General features: G+C 38.1%; 1 protein-coding gene across 7 annotated transcripts in view; it reads left to right on the top strand.

Moving 5' to 3' along the window:
- Window positions 1–22,422, top strand: part of SMOC2 (SPARC related modular calcium binding 2) — a 150,001-nt gene that overhangs the window by 53,405 nt on the left and 74,174 nt on the right. For 4 of the 7 annotated variants that reach the window (XM_040598447.1, XM_040598445.1, XM_040598444.1 and 1 more), the window contains exons 3-7: window positions 7,637–7,743; window positions 8,860–8,959; window positions 16,486–16,533; window positions 20,773–20,856; window positions 21,650–21,724. In XM_040598447.1, the coding sequence (XP_040454381.1) occupies window positions 7,637–7,743; window positions 8,860–8,959; window positions 16,486–16,533; window positions 20,773–20,856; window positions 21,650–21,724 (414 nt within the window). The remainder of the gene's footprint in view (window positions 1–7,636; window positions 7,744–8,859; window positions 8,960–16,485; window positions 16,534–20,772; window positions 20,857–21,649; window positions 21,725–22,422) is intronic. The other 3 variants (XM_040598450.1, XM_040598449.1, XM_040598448.1) reach the window with 1 other exon arrangement.

Below are 22,422 nucleotides of genomic sequence, written 5' to 3'. Positions count from 1 at the left end.
CAGCTCTGTGGGAGAACATACTCCCGAGATGTTTTGTCTGGATAGAGAGAGAGAGACATAGTGGGTAGGTTTGGTTCGGTTCTTTTCCTAACTGAAATGAGTGAAAGAACAAAGGTGTCAGTCTATAAAATAATCCTCAACAGACATGGGGAGCTTGCACACTACAGATTGAAAGCAGAACAGTTTTCACTTGACCTCACCCCTCCCTTTTCTCCTCTGCATTTTCATTTTTTTTCCCAACTTCTATGAGGAAAAAGAAAAAAAGAAAAAAAATAAAGAGAGGGAGGCAGGTTTATTATTTGGACAAAAATATATTAAAATGAGAATGTATTGAGAAGTGGTATCGGGTTGTTTTTTTTTTTTTTTTTAAATAAACCTTCTGGTAAAAAAATGATTATAGGGCAGATTTTTATCTTTAAATACTCTTAACTAGGAGCTGTCTTGTCCTTTTTCTCACTGTAGACACTGCATTTAATGTATAGGGTGACTGCAAGTCTCCAGTCTGTAATACTGGCAATCCTGATACAAACACTGATCAGCCCCAAACTTATTTTGGTTTTGGTACTTTATATATGTTATGTGTCAAGTTCTTATCTATCAAGCCACTGTAGTAATACTGTATATTTGAGAAAAAAACCATTCAGCATCTTGGTGAGCAAATGGTATCTACATACAGAGATTATAATTTATCTAGTCTCTGAAAACAAGAGCAATTGGCTTCTGATTATATACTTTCTAGTAGGTATTTAATAGGGGTGGATAAAGTTTTAAGTACATTCGGAATATTTTTTTGTGGAATATCCTTTGCTCTTTTAAATGTGTCTACTGATATATGGAATACAGGACAAGTAACACTGAAATAGTATCCACAATTTCCTGGAGGTGGAATTGATCTCTTTTTAAAATACTCACATTTTTATTGATAATATTTCTCCAAGCAGAATTTGCCAAAGCCAGACTGCACAGAAACAAGGTGTATAAAAGCATTCGTAGGCACAAAAAAGGTATCTTTTTAGAATCAAATATTCACTACTGCAATTGTATGAAATTAACCTTTTTTTTTGTTTGTTTGTTTCATGAAGTTTTCATTTCTGCTGATATCTTTTCAATTTGAGTTTCAGGCTTTATATAAAATGAACATCTTAAAGCAAGTGAAGTAGAAACTACTAGTGCTAAAGCAATAATACTTCAATGAAGGCTAGGAACCACAAATATTTGCAAGCTTTCTCCAATTTTCAGTGCAAGAATTATAAATTGGCCCATATTAGACTTCTCCAAACTATTTATCAAATCTCTGTTCTGCTCAGAAAACCTAATCTAGCCTTTGGTATGTAAAAAATCAGAAAGCTCTAGCTTTGTTTTTTGTTGCAAACATTTGATTCAGTTCTAGTCAGGCTGTATCTCTCCAAATGTGACTGTTAGGAAATTGAGGGAAATATTATTGTGCCAAGAAGCAATCCAGCACAACATTCCTTATTTTATCTTAAAGTTAGCTATCAAAACTGCTGGGTGGTTGCAAAATGTGGAAAGAAAAGAAAAAAAAAAAAAAAGAAAACAAAAAGAAGACAACAAAGACATCCCACATTGCCTGCCTCTGTTAGATGCCAGTTGAGGAGAGCTTAAACTAAGATTGCTCTGCTGTTTTGTTTGAATCCAGAATGCAGCAATAAAAATAAGTAGTGAGAGAGTCAGCCAGCCCTTGTCACAAAGCAGTGAGTCTTTATTTTATGGCTGTGTCAGGCTAAATGTCTGTGCTGACATCCTTTCCAACCCAGGAGGCTAGTAATCTCTGCACCTTTGAAATTGAAACTTTAAGCATGTATAGCTTGCTATGTGTTTCCGATCACTAGAGGCCACAGTTATTTGTATGCTTTGTTGGTAGACGTGATCAGCTCTTTGAAACTTAGGTCAAATATCATAGAAAATCTTAATGTTATGAGTAGTTTATGCTACATAAACCCAATGGTGTCTTGTGCTCCAAATAAAAATCTTTTGTGCTAAATTAAGGACAAATTATGACCATTTGACTTTTATTGCATCACTACCAGTTAGCAAAAGGGTAGAGCAGTAGGAAAGAAACACAGAAGTAGAAAAAAAATCTGGTTCATTGTTAGACAATTCAGTAAAGCGCCCAGGTAGATAGCTGACTTTAAACAGCTTGTTGCACTGTTTATTTCTAAATTTAAGGGCAAGGAAGTGTGTATATATATGTATTCTGGCATAATGGAGGGGCAGTATAGGAAACCTACAGAGAAAAGCAAGAGGTATTTAGATTATCTGTCTCTATGCTAGGTCTGCTTGTTCACATCTATGTGATTTTAGGAAAGCTTTCTTTTTAGTGTAAGAACAGCTAAGTATCTGTGGAAAGCCCTCAAGGGAACTTTTTCTTCAAACGATTAAGTTTAACCACTTTATAAGTAGTTTTAACAAAGTGGTAAATGTTTCTGATCTGTTCAGCGGGATATTCCATCTATAATAAAATAACTAAATAAACCGTTGAAGTGTATTTTATGAATAAATACATAACAAGCCCATGTCACACACAGTAATCTCTTTGAAAGCAAGTGAAGTCTGCTCAGTGTATTGGGACTGGGAAAGGTACTTTTATTCTTACTGAAATGTACAGCAAACCAAGAAATACCGGATGAACTAAATCAAAACCTTTGCAGGAGATTTATCTATTCTTTTGGCAAGCTGTTTACTTTTCCATGAGAGAGTCTGGGTTAGATCTCCCTGTGGAGCCCCAAAGTTGCTGTAAATTCAATTGTATTAAATGTCACTTTAGAGATGGTGTTTACACCCTTGATGAGTTTGTGTCATTGTTTTAAAGATAAACTTCTCCTTTGTAGTAATAAACTTCTCTCTGTGTGATATATTATTCAAGGATTAGCCAGCAGAGTTGAAGTTGATAGATGTTTTCTTCTTTTTTTCTGAAGCTCAGTGTTTTCGGTGCTGTAGTGTTAGAAATAAGGCATAAACCGAGATTAGTTCCAAGTCAGTCCTGTGTGCTTTGTGAAGCTAATTCTGTTTCCAGAACTTCCTTGGGTACTGAAATTTCCTATTGACTTCAGTGCTGTCTCAGGAAGTCCCATGCTCCCAGGTGTCACATGCCAGGATCTGGTTCTGGACCCTGCAGCAGTGTACTGGCACCACTCAACTTCATAGGTGAAAGTCTTGCCTGTTGCAGAAAATTAAGATGGCTTTATATTTCACCTGTGCCTTCCAGACACTGCTCTCCTCTGGAAGCCAGAATTCAGAAAGGGCAATTCAGAAAGACCTGCCCAAACAGCTTCAACTCTGTAATCTCCTCAGTTCTGTGTATTTCTGTCCACTCCCACACACCCATTTTTGCTTTCACTTATGGTATATTTGCCTTCTTAAACCTCTAGCTGCCTTTGCAGTCCTGGTGCTAAGTCACAGTGGTACAATCAACACACTGGCCAATGTACTGTGCTAAAATGCATCGAGCCCAGCCCAGTACCAGCCCAGCTGGACAGCTGATACAGACCAAGTGAGCTAATTTAAAGGTAAACTTGTGCATCTTCATGCTCAGTTTCTACGATTGTTTTCCCAGCAAGCTTCAAACCTATTTACCTCGAGTTGAGAGGATAAACTCTTACTGAGTCAGTCTTGACATCATTCAAAATTACAGCTGGACATACATATCTGCAAAATTAGTTTTCCCCATTGTCTGAGTATAGGCAAGTAAGGCTTCATTTCAGGCAGCTTTTTACAGGTCTTAGAACCAAACAAGTCTTTTCGCTAGGTCATATACCAGATTCTGGCTTGAGCCTGCTGGCTCCCTTATTAATACTTAAGCTGTGGAGAGAAATAAAGTATAGTGGGAATTGTAGTCAGAAACCAGTAACATTTTCAAGCCCGTTATTTTTCCACTAGATGGTTCCAAAATTTTAACTAAAAACAGATTAAAAAAAAAAAAGTGGCTTTTTTTTGAGCTAGAAATCCAATATAACAACAGTGAAACAAGGCTGACTTGTTTCAGTGATGCATAGAATGGCACAGTGCTTTCCATCCTTCCAACACCTTGCAGATAGACTCGGAGTCCTTTCTGCTCTCAGGTGGTTTGTCACAGTGTGATGCCATTCACCCCCAAAGAGTTTAACCTGCTTTGGTCAGGGTGCATGACGATCAAAATCAAAGCTGTGGGCTGATTAATCAGGACAGAGGTACCAGGTAAGTTCCATCACCTTTAGTTCTCAGTCTTCTTTCAAAATATTCAGGGTCCATCCTGATCTGGGTTATTCCTGGTCTAGATAAAGAGGAAAGTTGGATCGGTATGTGAGACTTCACTGGTATCACCTGAGATGTCAATATTCCTATAAACCTCCTCCTGGCAAGCCACTTAAGCCCAGACTCATCCTAATAATCTGAGATTCATGTGAGTTGTCTTCATAGTTACACAGTGCTCAGAGGGGCCCATAGACAAGAACTGTCTGAGTGCACTCACAGGACTTTGCACAGTGAGTCCCAGATATGGTGTCCCTGTGTGAGCCTGAGCAATGGCCATGTGGAATATTTGTTTCCCTGTGGATCAGGTTCTCACCCATCACTGACTTCTGCTTGTTAGTAGCTGCAAGGTTTCCTTACATCTATCTCTTGTTTGATACTTGCATGTGAGCTCATGTTTCAGCCTTTCTCCCAGTCATGGCAAGAACTAATTTTCTTGTCCTTTTTCAGTTGTTATTTTACATCAGTGTCTAGCACCTAAATCTCTTGATTTCTTGTTTTCCTTTGGAAAATTTGTATCACACAGTAGATTTAGAAGGTACTGCAACCAGGACACAAAGGAAGATGCTCAGATGGTGTAGTCTTACAAATTTATTATAAAAAATATTATAACTTATTTTGGCTTCAGTGATGTTGTATTTGGAAGGAATTTACCTTCCCTGAATTAATAATTTTATGTTCATTAGTATTCTGAGGAAGAATGTTTTCATATGTTGTCTTTTTCTCTTGACCACCCAATTATATTTTTTCTGTCAGGTTTGGACCACATCTCTGCATCATAGTTATTCCCCTGTGGTAATGCCTTGGTGAAATAAAAAAAACAGAACTGGGAATATTTTGACTATACACAGTTTCAGATGCTTAACTTGATAAGAGATCTTCCCCATGGGTTTATTTTGGGTATACCGAAGCACAGTAATGCCCAAAAACTTTAAAATGTTTCCATGGTTATATAATACAAAAGAAAGCTTCAAATGTGAATTTTATATTCCACTAAATTTGGTCATTGTTGATTTTATAGCATATTAGATCATCCACAAATAGGAGGCCATTAGAGCATCAGGCTGTTTAGGAACAAGTTGTGGACAGTTTTGGAGAACTTCTCTTTCTCCTTGGCATGTTTTTATGATAATTCAAATATTGGAGTTAATTTACAACCCTGCTGGTACTATACCAGAGACCTTATGTGATGGAATTTATATCACTTTTCCTTTTAGACATTTAAACCACATGTCATTCTAGAAAAACGAGGACAGAGGTCCAACAAAGGAGTGATTTATTTTCAGTTAAAATACTAGCTACATTAAAACCACATGTTACTAAGTACTGTATAACCAAACCACGCTCAGAAGGCGGCTTACGACACAAAAGTTTGCTTAAAGTGTTTTGGTTTTTTTTCCCCTCAAAAAAACCTTTGGTGGTGCATACATTAACAGATTTTACCTGAGCTGCACAGTACATTGGCTATAATTTTCCCTTCAGAAATGAAGTACCGGAGTATAAACTAATTCGGTTCACTATTACTTCTCTCACATTTATGGATGGTTGAACTTCTCTGCCTGTTTTAGGTAACATTGCATCTCTGTGAATATCCCTTCTGAAAAAGCATAATACAATTAAGGTTGTTAAGACTGAAACATAGTTTTTCAGAGTGAAACAACTGTATTTTGGGCATTTTACTAACATACACTATCATAATGCTCCTGTGAGAAGAGTAAACTGATGCACAGAAGTAGTGCATGCAACTCAAGACCAGAAGGGAAATCAATACGAAGATTAGAATTACGGGGCCCCGATTTTGTTTTCAGGATGCAGATGCTGAGGACCACTTTCTGTCCTCATTATAGTACACTTCCACCCCAGGTTGCCTAGGACTCGAAGGGAATATTTTATGCTAATGTTGCCAGGTGAGTTGTCGAAAGCTTGGTGGAGATGACCAGTGAAGGATTTATCCTGTACAAAGGACTTCTGCTGTTGGACCAAGCTTCCTTGCTGGTTCTGTGCATGTATGTATGAATGATACTGGCACAGAGAGGATGCTCAGGGGACTGGGGTCTTAGGTGGCTCACCTGTGTGCTCCTGGGGACCCTGTTAAGATATGCTGGTGTCAGGTGGGGAAGTGGAAATGTTGTTGCCTCACTGTTCAGATTCTGTTCAATGTGCAGCCTGCATGGACTAGAAAGCCCATCCCCATGCTTTTGAAGAACTGCCCAAATATTCACAAATCACCAGAACACCCCTGTCTCACAGGTAATTGCTAGACAGTTTTAACACTAAAAGGAAACTAGCCAGTTACTGTCAAACAGACTTTAAGCAAAACAGGGATCAGAAGCAGCAAATTTCTCTGCTTATATGTTTGAGATCATTCTAATTCAGATGTTGCAGTCACATCTTGAAATCCTTAATACTACCTTAAGCTTGCCTGGTATTCTCGTTTCTCCTGAAATTGCTTAGCTCAAGCAGATCCTAAAGTATTGATTCTGCATCAGCAACATGCTAAAATTTGTAGTGGCTTTAAACAAAAAAGGTACAACTGCCTATGTTATGTGACTTTCTCAGCCCTTGGCTGCCTAATTGAAATAAAGTATATGTAGCAGACAATATAATTTATTTGCTAATAGTAACTCCACTGAATTAAAGCTGTCTAGTTTGCTACCTTGTCCTGGATGGAAACCAGTACCAGGCAATGTAGGAGATGGTGCAAGAAACCACACAGCCGGAAAAAAGGACCATGTGGTAGACTTGACTTGTGCCATGCCTAAATCATAAACTGTCATATTAAATTTTAGCATAATATGAATTAAGCATGTCCAAAATTATTATTAAATTACCTCCTCAACAAGCCTTTATGCTGTACAATATATTTTATTCTATTTTTTTTACCAGCCTGGTAAAAAGGCACACCTGTAGTCGCAGCTGAGATTGCTGAATAACTGCAGTAAATGATGTTTAAACTCACAGTAGGAAATGCAAGGCAGCTGCATTCCTGCTGCCTGCTTTGCCTTTCCTGAAGCACTAGATAGCTGGTGGTGCCACCAGCATGGAAAGAATATTGTGGGGCACAATGCAGCACCTATTGCTGTGTTAAATTGATAGGAGAAGCCCTGTCTGGGTTTCTGCCCTTTGGCAGCAGTTGGAGCAGAAGGGCTGTCTCTCCAGGCATCTCTTCATCTCATTTCCCAGTTCTTGATTATTGTCTAGAAATTACTGTCTTCCCTTGGTTTTCTTTCCTAAAAATAATGCAACTGATTGTACATTTTCACTGATTATAATTCTGATTTTCTTTATGTGTGTCTCAGAGTCTTCTTCCTTTTTCTTAATATAGATTGTCACCTATCTTTTCTTCATATTGCCTTATCCAGCTGACTTGTCTTTTTCCTTTCTCTAGATGTTTCCAGATGTGTGGCTGAGAGGAAGTACACCCAGGAACAAGCTCGCAAGGAATTTCAACAAGTGTTTATCCCAGAATGCAATGATGATGGCACATACAGTCAGGTTGAAAATATTTCATTCATTATCTTGCATGGCTGGAAAGTCAGGATATGTGTGTTTGCAGAGGATGAAGATGAGACAAATGTAATGAAGGGAAATTTAATTTCAAAATGAAATGTAATTTATGCTACCACTGATGTTAACAAATGGAAGGGAAATTCGTGTTTTATGCTGAGTCCTTTTTCTTTTTTTCAGTTGGCCAGCAAAAGAGCCAGACATTACCATTGTTCATGTGATACAGTCCCTGTTCTAGGCTGAGGCAGCTGAGTCATTCTTGTAGCCCCCTGAATACTCATCAGATGGTAAAATGTTTGGAATTTCTGATCTGTTCCTGATTTGAACCAGAAAACTTGTGACCAGAGTCCATATCTTACTGCTGAAGCATGAATCATACAGGATTCTTCCCTATTCTCAGCTGAGTTTCTGCAAAACCATGTGGTCTGAGACTTTTTGATTTAGGTTAGGTCATGGAATTCAGAGGGGGATGCAGGTAAAAGCTTACCCTGTGATATATATTCCAAACAAGATCACCTTCTTCTGCCTTGTACTGCATTTCGGTTGCAGAGTTGTGCAGAAGACGATCCTTCTCATTTTGAGCATGGTGAGGGAAGTGATATTGGCCCTCAGGAAATATAATGCAATTGATTTCTAAGAGGAATTCCAAGAGTTTCCTTTCTGACAGCTTGGGATATGAATAATGCTGGCAGAAGCACTCTGTCCTGCTCCTTCAGCGGGTGGAACAATATGTTCTCTATGTGGAAAAAAAATCAAGATTGCTTGCTTCAGGAACAGTTTATGCGTCCCTTGAGGAACTTTGTTGTAAGGTTCTCATAACACCTGCACCTCACTATTCTGAAACAGGGTGTAAACAACCACATATTTCAAAAGTATTCTATTCCATTAGATTCTGAAGGATCTACCACATTTTTCTTGAAATAAACTGTTATTTATGCTAGAGAATCATACATAGAACTGAGATGAGGTCCATTATGGTTTATTGTTCTAGGTTTTGTCAATATAGTTTTCTGGATTAGTCTTTTGCACTTATGTGTCATGAACACTTTGGGATAAGAAACATATGTCTGACAAACTGCACATGGTTGATGTCATTGCTGACAGGTTCAGTGCCACAGTTACACTGGATACTGCTGGTGTGTCACTCCCAATGGTCGTCCTATCAGTGGTACTGCTGTGGCCCACAAAACTCCCCGGTGCCCAGGTAAGACTTGTTTGTCTGGCAGGGTAATGACATCGTGTCATGAATAGCAGAGTTTATCTGTGGCATCTGGTTAAACTTAAGGAAAAAAAAATTCTTCACTGGAAGAGTGGTTCAGCACAGAAATAGGTGCTGGTGGAAGCTGTGGATGGCCCATTCCTGGGGATTTGCAAAACTCAACTGGATAAGGCTCTGAGAGGGTTGATCTAGCTTTCAAGCTAGCCCTGTGTGAGACCTGCTACCCTAAACCTCCCTGTGATTCTATGATCCATCTACGTTACTTGTACTGTAATCTGGCTGTTGAAGAGGGTTTCTACAGTGGTTATTTGTATGAAATTCGTGTGTCAATATATGAAACCGTGCAGCTGACTTGCTGAGATAGTCCTTTCTTTATGCCAAAATTTGCTTGCACATAAACTAATTGCAAAAAGATTTCAGAGGGCTTTGCCTTGTCTGTATTTTAAGTATGTTGAGTACAGAAAAAGAAAACCACTCCCCCCAAGATATGGTGTGTGACTGTCCTGATTTGTAACATAGCCCAATGAAAGAACTCCCACAGTTTTCATGAATGACCAAATCCAGAGGAGAAATAAAAACGAAACAAAGCATTAAAAACATAATGGAATCATTGTCTGTAGAAATGAATTAGCAAATCAGACTCATTGCTATGTGTACTGCCTTTTATCTTTCATTAATATAATTAGCAGGTGCACTGTTTTTTAGGAATTTGCTTCTGACACTATTTCATTGACGTTGTTAATAAATATAAATCCTGAGTGTATGAACAGTTGCCAGAATTGCTATTCACCTTCCTTAGGGCTGACAGAATTGCACAGAAATAGCTCTAAATATACTTGAGCTCCATGTATTGCATTTCTGTTTGTGCTGTAGCACCATTCTCTGTCAGAGAGCGGGAGAAATAATTTTAAAAAGCTGTAAATAACCCTGTAATGTAAATGAAGCTGGTAAAAAGGCCTTGGAGGGAATTCACCTCGTCTGATCTACTTCAGTCATTCAAGCACAGTGTTGATGTTTTTAATAAATAGATGGAGGAAAGAAGAGATCATGGAGAAAGTTTCAACAAAAATTATAAAAAGTTAATTCTTCTTTTAAGGTATATCTTGTTTAAACGATTTGCAGAATCTTCCTTGCATCTTGCCTGTAGGTGAACTTTAGCCAGAAAGAATACTCTTCAGATTAATAGTTTTGATCCAGTCTGAAAAATCACTGCAGAATGACAGTTATGAAAAATAATATATAATGTGCAGGAACCTTAAAATAGAGAAAAATGTGCATTCATTTTAGCGTAGTTATTGTTTATAACTAGATTGCCTCTTCAGAAGACACATGGTTAAGATAGTATTTTTGTGTTTCAGTGTATTCTTGAATAGACGTGCTTCTGCATGTCCATAGCCAAGGCTTCTCTGAAAGCACGCCTTCATGGCTTTTGTGGCAAGATCAATCTGTAGTTTCATCCCTTTCACTGACATCAGTGAAAAAGGGGTTAAGCTGATGCTGAAAGTTCAGCACTTAATTGTTTGGCAAATGTGGCACAGCATATGGCATTATTTTTGGCTCAAAATGTTACTGAGTTATTGTACTTTCACTTTTTTCTATTTGTATTCAGTCTTATTGAGGAGAAGCTGCGGTGTAGTTCCAGGTTAATTACTAGATTAATATCAGAATTATTGTATCTTTACAGGAACCAATTCTTAGTTCCTCTCAAAGGTATATTCATGTGCTTAGCAGATAAACTGCCAGATGGCTGCAGCTCATTTTTGAAGGGGTGGGAAGGGAAGGTAGTTTTACAGGAATGCTAAGGAGAAGGTGATAGCAGCACTCAATTTTAATTTAGTAGCTCAGAGATATATGGACTACTCCAGGGCCCAGGTAAGTATGCAGAGTATGATTTTGTTCCATGGAAGAGTGTGCATAATTTTCCAATTGTTATGAGACCTTCTCCTATTATCTCTGCACATTTCCTCCCCTGCTTGTATCAGTGCTGTCATGTTTTACTGCTCACCACTTCTCCTTTATCCCTCAGGAAAGAAGTCCAACTACAGCAGAGTTTGGAAATAGATTTGAAATGCCAGGGGATTTTGCAGTGGTAGTGGCTAAGGTCTCAGTCTTAAGAGGTCTGGAGAAACCATCTCATTCAGCAGAGGAGGCAGCTACAGATTTTCTCAGAAAGTTATGTGGTATAATAAGGCAAAACTTTGCTCTTATATTGCAGAATGAAAGCCTGAAGCACAACTGCACCCTTCTCCCATTTCCCAGTATATATTCAAAATTGCCATCTGTTTACGATAAAAGAAGGTTTCTTTCCCCCAGAAGGACTGTTGATGTTTTCCAGATCACTGTTGATTCCCTTCTGTACTTTTTCTTTAGTACCACTGTGCATGGGAATTACAATCAAAATTTTAGTGGGTGTACTGAAGTTGAGTAGATATACTCCTGTTTTAACTAGTATTTCAGGGATTCCATTTCTTCCAATGCTGTTGTCCCTGGTCAGTCCAAAACACCATGTTGTTACTAGCTTTGTTGCAGGCATTGCCTTGCTGTTTTTTGATTTTGCAGGCAGATCTGCTGTAGTGGTGGCATCCTGACACTAGTGCGCTTATGTATTTTCACTTGCTGCTGTGTATTCTGCAGACGTGATGCTATAGCTATTTCAAAGGCATTTTTGCAATTTTCGCAGTTTGTGTGTACCAGACATTTTTTTCCCCAGGATCACTTTTGCCACCTTTTCCCTTTAGAGAATGTGCACAGACAATCAACATGGCAGGCAGTGTCAACTGTGAACATGTTTTTGAAATTATTTTGTCACAGGAAATGTAATATTATGGAAGGTGTGAAAATTTATCTTTTTAATGAAAATGTTCAGTGTTTCTTTTCAGTTCTAGGTTAGTACTTCAGTAACTTCAGATAGGGTTTGAATACATGTCTAATCAACTGTGCTGTTCCTAAATTATGGGGTAATTTCTTGTCTTTCATTTTCTCCCAGTAGAAACACCTTTGACTTTGGTGAATATTCAGAAATAGGAAAGAAGAGCATGGCAGCCTGGAAGAACTTGGATTTTAATAGAGGAAATCTGGAGCAGAACTTAGGATGGGCAGTTAGGAGCTTGGTTTCCCAGTTCCATCCCCTATCCATACTTCACATGTACTATATGATATTGGATAGGTGAAATAACCTCTAAGTTAACTGTTAATATTGGTTAGCTGCTTAACGTGATGCTTCCTAAAGCTATCTCATGTCCTGGGACAGAAAAGTGTCACGTGTATATTTGTTATCTATCTATGCACAATAGTTGCATGAGCTGTTTTTTTGCTCATTGTGTTGTTCTTGTTGCTCTTATTGAAGTTGTCTTTTTCACTAGAGACACAAAGTGTGAAAGGATGAAGGTTATAAACAGCATTTAAAATGCAGAACTCTCCCACTGAAATATGTAAACCCTTTGCTTTAATTGCTACATCTTTACCTGGAAGAGCTCTTCTTCCATCCTTTCCAGTTGTTCCCTCACCAGCACTTGATACTGCTAAAACAGACATGATAAATCTCAGATTGTCATTCCGCTCCATGGAAATAACCTCGACTGTTGCAGGAGCAGTGGTGAGAAGCAGAGTAAATCAAACATATTCCCATGACAGCATTAAAAAGAAAGCTCCCTAAAAATGATGAATGTCCCCCAATACTTTCACTAAAGAACACCAGTCTTAAAACCAGACATTTTTACAGCTCCCCATCTCTGTTATCAGCACTGCAGGGAACTGTAGAAATTCCACAGGCACAGAGTCCTGGGAAATGGGTCAGAAACTGAGAAGCAGGTGTTAAATTATCGTTGGAAAATACAATGTTTGCCTATTGCAGGTTTTTAATGCCTTATTAACTATTCTGGGCTTCTGCCAGTGAGATTGCAGAGGTGTGGAGACATACATTCTTATTCTGTGTAGTTTTGATACCTTACAATTAAGATGGTAGGATCACCTTTTAAAGCCAAAATACAAGTACCTCTAAAATTTCAGAACTCTTCCTGTTATCATCAGATAATGTAATTAAAAGAAATATATTGGGGAAGGCAGTGGACTTCTTAAATTTGCATGATACTGCTTCAGTTAGCTGGGAAAAATATCCATCCTTGGAATATCTAGGTCTTTTGTCCCCATATGCAGGACTTTTCCTATACATACGCAGTCAGGCACACCCATATGTGAGATAAAGAACAGCATGGGAAGTTTACTTTCCTGTTTCTTGATATCTGCATTCAGTGATTACATATCAAATATTCTTTTGTAGATCAGAAATCATTATCTAAACTGTATAACAATGGACTTTCACCTTCTTTTTTAAAGACCAAGTCACATATGATCAAAATGATAGAATATGGATATGCTAAAATCAGAGACCACAAAACTCACATCCCATTCCTTGGAAGATTTATTGTGCCTCAGAAGTTGTTAGAGTGAAGCTGGGCTGAATTGTGGGGTTTGCAATAAACTAAGGCATGAATATTTTTTTTTTTAATTCATCAGAATTATAAATGACTAGGCAAATGCACAAGCTAGAATGATACCAAATACTCCTTGTTAAAATAATGCTGCTGAATTTGATATCCCTCCTTGTCCTCTTTCATTCCATAAATATATTTATGTGGTGATTTGGTTGCTTGCAGTGATTGTATTGCCTGACCTTTAAATAAGTTTTAAGTTGTTATTTCTGTTTCTTATCTAGCTGAAAATGTGAGCATTTTTCGTGAGTATTGAAGATACAATTTCCTAGAAACTTGCAAATGCAACTTCCTATCACCATTTAATCTAGATGTACTTCTACCTTAAATATATTCAGAAAGTGGTAGAAGAAACTGATACAAGCTCAGTCAGCCCTCCTCCTCACCTCAAACTTGGAGACAACAAGAAAAATTTTTCCTGCATAAATGAAAAATTTCAGGTGAAATTATGTGAAGGGTGCAGATTTCCCTTGGCAGGAAATTATGTGAATATTTCTGTTAGCTTCCAAAGACTATTAAAAAAAATTAATGTTAGCCCAGTGAAGCTGTTTTCCTGGCATTCATCTAATTTCATAGTGAAGTTAGATTCACTATGATAAAGTTAGCCTCTGTGAATGCCACGCTCCTCCTCTATCCATAAATTTTCCATCATAATTTAGGGTAAAAAAGCAAAGCATAGAAAAAAATAATTAAATTCTTTCTGACTCTACACAAATATATAGTCCTAATTTCATACCATTTCACATACAGATGGAGTAATCTGAAGGCATCTTGGTGTTAACAAAATCTGGAAAGATTTTTCTGGTTTTGGTTTAAGATGTGAAATATTATATAAATTTCACCAATGTCTGAAATTACTTAGGTATAAACTGAAGTTTAAGTTCAGCTTATAATACTGGTTCTAAATGTATATAGAAAGACAGCACTGTTGTCAGACTGAGGCTTTACTCCTTTTAGCACAAGGGGGCTATCAGGGGCAGTTCATCACACACATTCCCCATGCTGAGACCTCGTTGCTACTCACAAATTGGTGTAAAATGCTTGAGTGTGGGTGAGAGTCAAACCTAAAATCTCTGCATTTGCAAGAGAATTACAATTATAAGCCTGTGTATCAAAATTACATTGAGAAAGTACAGAGTTAAATGTAACTGGATGAAATTTGAGGAAAGATTGGATCACTGGTATTTAGTGCAATTAGAAGAACCTGTAATTTTGTATGCAGTACTTCATAAAACTGGAACATCTTATTTGAGTTCAAGCTGAGCCTCTTATCAAATTCACGCCAAGCACCAAGAAGCTCAGATCTTCTGGCTTCAGCTAGCATAAATGCAGGAATCTGCCTCCACTTCAGAGTGAACACCACGGATTAGTATTGCAGCCTATTTAGCGCAAGCTATCCCAAACACCTTTGGATATAATTCCTACAATGATAATTAATTTTACTTTTCCTGTCTGAATTAATACTGATGCATCACTAAGTACATTGACTTTCTGGTGGTTCAAACGTAATACAATAAAAATACAATGCCACCAAAAAAGGAAACAAGTTGAAACTAGAATATTTTTGGTATGAATGTATAAAAACTGTATTAAAAGCTGAATCCTTCAGAAGGTAATATCAGCTTGGCTGCATTGTCTTGCATTCTTTTATGGCCGTGTTAAAATCAGCATGCCAGATTTGTGATGTTAGCTGTCTTCCCTCTGGCAGACTCCCATATCTAAACTCCATGCTGAAGTAACCATCAGTTCAGCATTTCAAACATGGCCTGTGATTTAGTGGCTTCGCTTATTTAAATTGGCCTTTTAGAACAGATTTATTGTGCTGCAAGGTTTGGTTTTTTTTTTTGTTTTTTTTTTTGTTTTTTTTTTTAAACCCAGGGAATGTACTTATTCCAGAAGGAAATAAATTAAGAAAATGAAGGTAACAAAATAATTTCACACACTTCTGAGCATCTGTCAGATGTGGCATTTTCTTTCATTAAAGCAGGTGTACGTAAGAAGAGACTATGTGGTAAGAATAGATAGACATTATGCTTTTTAATTTTTGTTTGCTCCATGTGGCTCTTCAGAGAGAAAAATATCACTTTTAAAGGTTTGTTTTTAATGCAGCAGAGATACGTATGTTGGTAAGAAGTGGCTAGGTGTTAGAATTATACAAACGGTTGTAATAATGAGACATAAGCAAGAAATAAGGAGGTATTTCTATTTTAAACCCTAAGGACAGCTACCTCTTGTTAAAACTACTAAGAAAACCAGTAGATTCTCCATTTCTTGACAACCTGAAGACAAGACTGGATGTTGGGTTGGAGTCCAAGCTGGTAGAATAAGCTGTTAAACCCCATCTCCTGCAAACGTAACTACCTTCCCACCACTGCTGTCTCCTTCCCTAAGGGCCACAGCCCTGGGGGTGTCTCCAGCAACCAGCCCAGGCTCAAACTCAGAAGCAGGCGCTGTCCCTGCCTCCCCCAACACACACGCTTTTCCACAACAGCACAGCATTTCCCAAAGGCTTTGTATAAGGAATTTTAAAGCAGAAAGGGGCAGGTTTTAACGTGAGCCGGGACTGGGTAGGGGCCGAAGAAGCCCCTCAGAGCAGCTGAGGTGTGATGGGCAAGACTCTGTGAGTAGGAGGGATGTTGCCCTGCACAGGGGACTGCGAGGTAGCAGTGCCCGCGCCATGCATCTGACTGCAGGACCTGTCCTCGCTGGGTCAGTGGGGAAGGGAGACATTGATTCTGCAGCATGTGAGCATGTTCTTGCCCTTGTGTCTATGTAGTATTTAATGTTGTCTCTTTCTCAAGTCCTGCTGTGGCCAAGAAGTAGCGTCTGACAGTAAATTGATCGTATGCAAATGCAGAAGTCAGGCAAAGCTGAGATCTTTTATTTGCAAAGGAAGAATTTGCTGACATTTATTGCTGTAATAAACAAAAATCAATCATTGAAGTGGTACTGTGTTTCTTAGGAAACACATTAAAAGTGCAATTAATATTTTTCTGGTTAATTCCTTTTTTCCGATTGCAGGTTCAGTGAGTGAGAAGCTGCCACAACGAGAAGGTGCAGGAAAAACAGGTAAACATCTTAGCTGGCCTTTAAATAGAAACAAAAATCACCACTGTGATTTTCCATACGGTTAAATTATGAATATGTTTTCATCATATATTATAGCTGCATATATGTATACATGCATACCTACTATTCATTTTATGTCTGCATTCTACATATTTAGTAAACTTATAAGTATAAATGAATATATGTGTATGCATGTATTTGTCTAGATATGCACAGACATTACATTTTTCTAGTCTCAGCCCTACAGACTTTGCTATTTTGTGCTATTTGGAAGATAACTTTTCTTCCCATAGCTATACTCTGAAGTATTTTCCCATACTGTTTGCTTGCCCTGGAGGACAGATTATTCTGTCTGTTTGATAAAGATAGCATTCTGCAGTCCCAAAATCTCAGGAACCGGAGTCCGCACTTTATTTCCATAGCAAACGGTGCTTGAGTCATCTGGACCCAGCACTTTTCTCTATATTGTGAGTAATTCATCTGATGGTTTACATTCATGGCCCAGTGATTATTGTTAGAGATAGATCATAGTGTATATCTTGTTAGCAGGAGAAAATCTCATGCAACTCCAACATATCTGGTAGGTTTAAATGAGGGAGATGTCTATGCTTTAAACAAAATTAAAGCTTACACTCTCCAAATGCTTAAAAGAATTTTTAATTCAGCTCAAAATACTCAATGTTGCTGTCAGTGACACCTAGCATAAATTAATTTTAAATAAGTTATTCATATTCATGCTAATGTTAATGGCTATCTGTTTGGTGCACTGTATATATAATTGAAATAGTTTTTTTTTTACAGGAATTTTTGCAGCATTGTAATATACCCAACATTTAAATAAACTTCCATTGCACTCTTAGGTTGAGAAAATCAGTACTTCTTTTAAGGTTAATAATTAGAAAGTACTGGAAATTGTTCCTTCATGTATTTCCAGACAAACTGTGTGTTCCACTAACTTTAAGTTACCTATTTGCTTTAGGTCAGGAGTTTCATTTTCAGCTTTGAACTGAATGAACTATCCCATATATAAAACTTGTCTGGAATCCTTTATTTTTATTTGCAACTGTGGTGGCTGAGCCGTTGAACCCTGAATGAAGAATCATAGAACAAGGAACTTAAATGTTTATCAAGTCTCCCTCTGTTATCACATATATTCGCATCTAAAGTGACATGGTTGCATTTTACTCATGCCTTGTGTTTATTCTCCAGCACAAATCTGCAGCATGAAGGGCCACTGACCTGGTTCCCAGATGGTCCCTGGCCCTTAGATGCTGGCTGTGAACTTCCTCTCCCCACCCTTCTGCCAGCCAGTCCTGCCTTATGTTTTAAATAAAGTCATGTTGTCAGAGAAATCACAACCTCTTTAGAGACCATCACAGAGCAGTGAACAGGATCAGCTATCTAAGTTAAAGGGATGTGCTTTGGCTTCACAGTCACTGTAGTAAGAAGTATTTTGTAGCTCAACCTGAAAGGGTCCAGCAGTAGTTTTTGAAATAACCATAAAAAACCCTGCTCGTCTTTCCTCTGCATGTTCCTGTGGACTAATCAGGGGTGCCTGGATGGGGTACCTGCCCATATTGAAACTCAGCAAGCTTAGGCAGGTTCATGACATTCTTACTGCTGCGAAGGACATGCACCAGACCTTCAAGTGTAGTCCTGAGAATGCGACTTTCAAGAGACAGCATAGATTTAGCCAGAGACAGTCTCTTCTAACCTGTCCCACAGCCACAGAAGAAGATGACCTGGTGGGCCATATCTGTTGCAGACATGCACCTTGCTTTCTCTGGGTATTCCAATACTGAAAGAAAATTTCCAGATACAGACTTTGGAGGTCAGGAGCTCTGTTTGCATGTTTGCAAATAAACCAAACAGGAATAAAGCTTAAAACGTAATTGCTAAAGTATCTTCCCTGGCACTGCAGTTCCCTCCTCTATCCAAGGAAAATATTCATATTATCCGAAAAGCACAGTTGTCAGAGATGGGATCGCATCCCTTTTTTCTGATTCTTAGCTGACTGCAGGACTATGTTCTTGGCAACTGGACTCTGACAGCAAACAGAATGATTTCTGTTTAAATGTACACACATATGGACTGGTATGCATGTGCCAGCCAGGAAGACCTATACAATTAACCTGTGAGATATCTAATTAACGTGAAGAATAACTACTTTACCTTTGTGACTCTCCGTTGAATGTTGTGTTGATCAATGAAATGCCACATGCCTCTTCATTCTTACCGCAAAGGTTTTTATTGAAAGATGATGTACCTGAAAGAGTGCAAACAGAAAATTTATGTCTTCCTGCAAATGAAGGAACTGCAAAACAGTTCAGGAACTGTTGTAGCTCCTCCAGTTCTGGAGTAAAATTTATACCTTCTATACAAATATCCTATACCAAATGTTTGGTTTGTTCTCTTTCTTTCTCTTGGGTGGGGGGAGACCTGAGGCCAGTTCTATGACTCAGTCGTGAACATCTGTTAAGTTTTTGTAAAAAAAGGGAAAAAAAATCAGTAGACTGTTTTACATGCTGCTTGGACAAAGTTCAAGAGACTAATTTTGACTGGACTGATAATTACTAAAGTTATGGTGTTATATCTGAATTTTGGGTAGGAATATAAGATCAAATGTGTCACAAACTGAAATTGTGTAACAAAGATGATTAGAAAAATGTCATTTATACTGAAACCCAAGTTTCTGGATGGGCTTTTGCTAAGATTTATCTACCATAAGCTACCCTTTGAAATTCTGGGGTTTCTGAATCACATACTGATTGGTGATGTAAATGTATGTCCTGATTCTCAGTACCCTAGGATACTTGATGGCCTCTCTGAAATGAATCAGTAGTCTTATTCCACCACCCAGAAGACACCACAAAAATGCCAGCAAAATTGATGAGAAATGGCGGTCTGTTATGGCATTGGAGCAAAGTATCCAGTCATTGCATGGACATAGGAATGAGCACTCTTTAGAAAAAGTTTCTTTATGAAAACATTTTGCAGTGAAAGTAAGTTTTCCTTGCTGCTGCTTTGATTTTGTGAAAAGCATGGAGGTTAGTGTTCCACGGCTGCAAATTTGGTTTTACCTGCTGTCAGTGTTTATTTGGTATCTGTATTTGCTGTGAACCTGGCTGTGGTCTCCAGAGGCAAAGGTCGTCCTCTGTGTGATCTGCATAAAGATGGTGACAACGAAGTGAACGTGGGGAGGCTGTTCTGGATTGCAGTAGCAAGAAGAAATGGAAACAGAGAGTGTGTTAGCCTTACAGCTGCTGCTCACTGTTACCCCGGTAGGGCTACGTGCAAGGGGAAGCTTCTCATTTCCCTTTGGTTCTAGCTTCTGTGAAAATGCCAGGAGAACAATCTGGAAACAATGTTGGTCTGAGATCCAGTTGTGAAACTGCAAGAAATTCTGATAAAACCCTTGCCTGAAGGATGCTGTTTACTGCAGGACACCTCAGTCTGGGAGTTAGATCCATGCTACAGGAAACAGCAATGACTGGAAAATAGGTACTAGCAAGGCCTGCTAAGTTATGTTTACACAATATCCACAATAATTTTACATAACAAAAATGTAATAAGGTAAAGATGGGTCTTTGGGTAATGCCCTTTCTCACAGAATGTCAACTTAAATAATTATTTATATTGATTTTTTCTTTTTCAGCACTACTTCCACTGTGTTTTACTGACCCTAAAGTTACTCACATCCTCTTATAATTTCTGTAAATTTCCCTCCCTCTTTTCTTGCAGCAACGGCTGGTAGTGGATGGATGGAGACTGCTGACCAGAGGATAAGAATTATGCAAACAACATTCTGGTTCTTTAATCTGTGAATCTTGCTTATAAAATCAGCTTGACTGTTAAAGAGATCCTGCTGTGCCGGAAGAAATTTTCCTTTCATTTTAAGGTGTCAACATGTCTGCAGCCGGTCATTTGACCCAGACTGCTTTTGCTTTCACAGGTCTTACTCCTTCTATACATTTATCTAATTACTTCTTTGGAAATGATGACTGTCCAGGGAGCGACCTGATCACTTCATGCCTCATCAAACACCTGCAATCATTTCATCAGCCATAACCTCAAACCCTATCCATTTATAATCCATAGTCTGTAGATGTAATATATTTATGCTGTGTAGTACCTATAAATAATGTTTAAATTATTGTTTGTTTACCGGCCGGGGCTATGTGCAAATCATTAGTATCAATCACGTATGTACACTTATTTAGCTTACTCTCATAATTGTAGTCTCCTTGCAAATCTTTTCCATTCTGAATTCAGATGATGCCTCAGCTCCCGCGCTGGAGACTCAGCCTCAAGGTGATGAAGAAGGTGAGCATCAACAAGAACTTAATGGTGTAGTATTAAAGTCGCAGTATGGACCATACACTACAACATCAAATGCTACCTTAAGAATTAGTTCAGCTGCTGGGCAGTTGCAAGAAATTGCAAGCATCTGTACCTTTTTCCAGATAAAGACAGCAAATACAATAGAGTCTTTACTTAAAAGCAATGAATTTTATGTGATAGTTTTGAGATGACACTGTAGCTATGGAGTCCAACATTAGCAGTTTTAATCGTCACTATTCAGGGCAGAGAAAGATTTTAAACTTGAGCCAGAGTGCAGATTAAAACTGTATGGTAAAATAAGAAAGTTAAAGGGTTAATTCTGTCCTCAGCATATCACTTAGTAATATTAAAGGCTGATGTTTTGTCAGGCTTATTTGTGTCTGGGGAAATTTGGTGCATTGTAAATGCAAAGCTCAAAGCCTACATACAATGATAATCTTATATTGTGGCTGCCTTACCACTCACTGCAAATCTCACAGAATCTGATCTGAGGCTGTTATGTGCTTTGGGTCCACACTGGGAGATTTTAATTCTGATAAAACATAATTTTAGTCTAAAAGTGTTTCTTTCAACCTTATGTATGAATGGGGTCAGGAAGGAACTATTCATGCCATTAATAAAGTTTTTAACTGTACTAATAATGCAAACCAGTGTGCCCTTTTCTTTTTTAGATCCATGTATCTTTAAAACTAGACACTTATATTTCAGCTGCTAGTAACTTTAAAAAAATACTATAATATTTTCAAACATTTTCTGTCGGGTTTTTTTTTTCTAGATATAGCTTCTCGTTATCCTACCTTATGGACTGAACAAGTTAAGAGTAGACAAAACAAAACAAATAAAAGCTCAGGTAAGAAACTTGTGTTGTCCTGACTTTGCAAAGCTCCTGTGAAGACATGTATTAAGCCTAGTTAATACTGAAGTCATTTAAGTGAAAGCCATTTTAATAACTATCATGCTTCCACTCTCGTCATATGATAGCGACTAACTGATTTGCATTGTGATGATTTTGTAGGTTCATGTGTCATATGTTCCTTTTACATGGAAATATTTTTGGCTAGGCTTTACTAGGTGTAAATTGATATTACTCCACTAAAGTCTCTAGCTCACATCTGTTTGCAACTGTGAGTAGATCTCACATAAATTTCTGCATCCTCTTTAATCCTCTGCCTCTTTGTTATCTACTTGTATTTTCTTTTTTGTTTGGGTGGTGTGTAGCGAGGCGCTTGGAAAATGACAGTGAGTTACATGTGTTTGGTGATAATACTTCAAAGGAAAACCTGAAAATCCTATCAGAAACCAGCTGTCAGTTAACAGGAATTTGAAAGGCAGCGTTACTTGCTTTTTGGTACAACATTCACCTGTTATTGACAGACTGATCGCCAGTTCAGTGTGAATTATGTTGCCTCTTTTATAATTGTGATTTTTGGCTTTTTTTCACCACTCTTCAGAATTGAGCTTTGTAAACCTAGGCTAGGAATGTCAGGTGAATATCCTAAGAACAAAGCCTCTAAAATATTCAGATACATTCAATGCTTTGGTGGACTA

The sequence above is a fragment of the Falco naumanni genome, chromosome 6, assembly GCF_017639655.2.
Source record: "Falco naumanni isolate bFalNau1 chromosome 6, bFalNau1.pat, whole genome shotgun sequence".
NCBI lineage: Eukaryota > Metazoa > Chordata > Aves > Falconiformes > Falconidae > Falco > Falco naumanni.
This window is presented reverse-complemented; position numbering and strand designations above follow the sequence as displayed.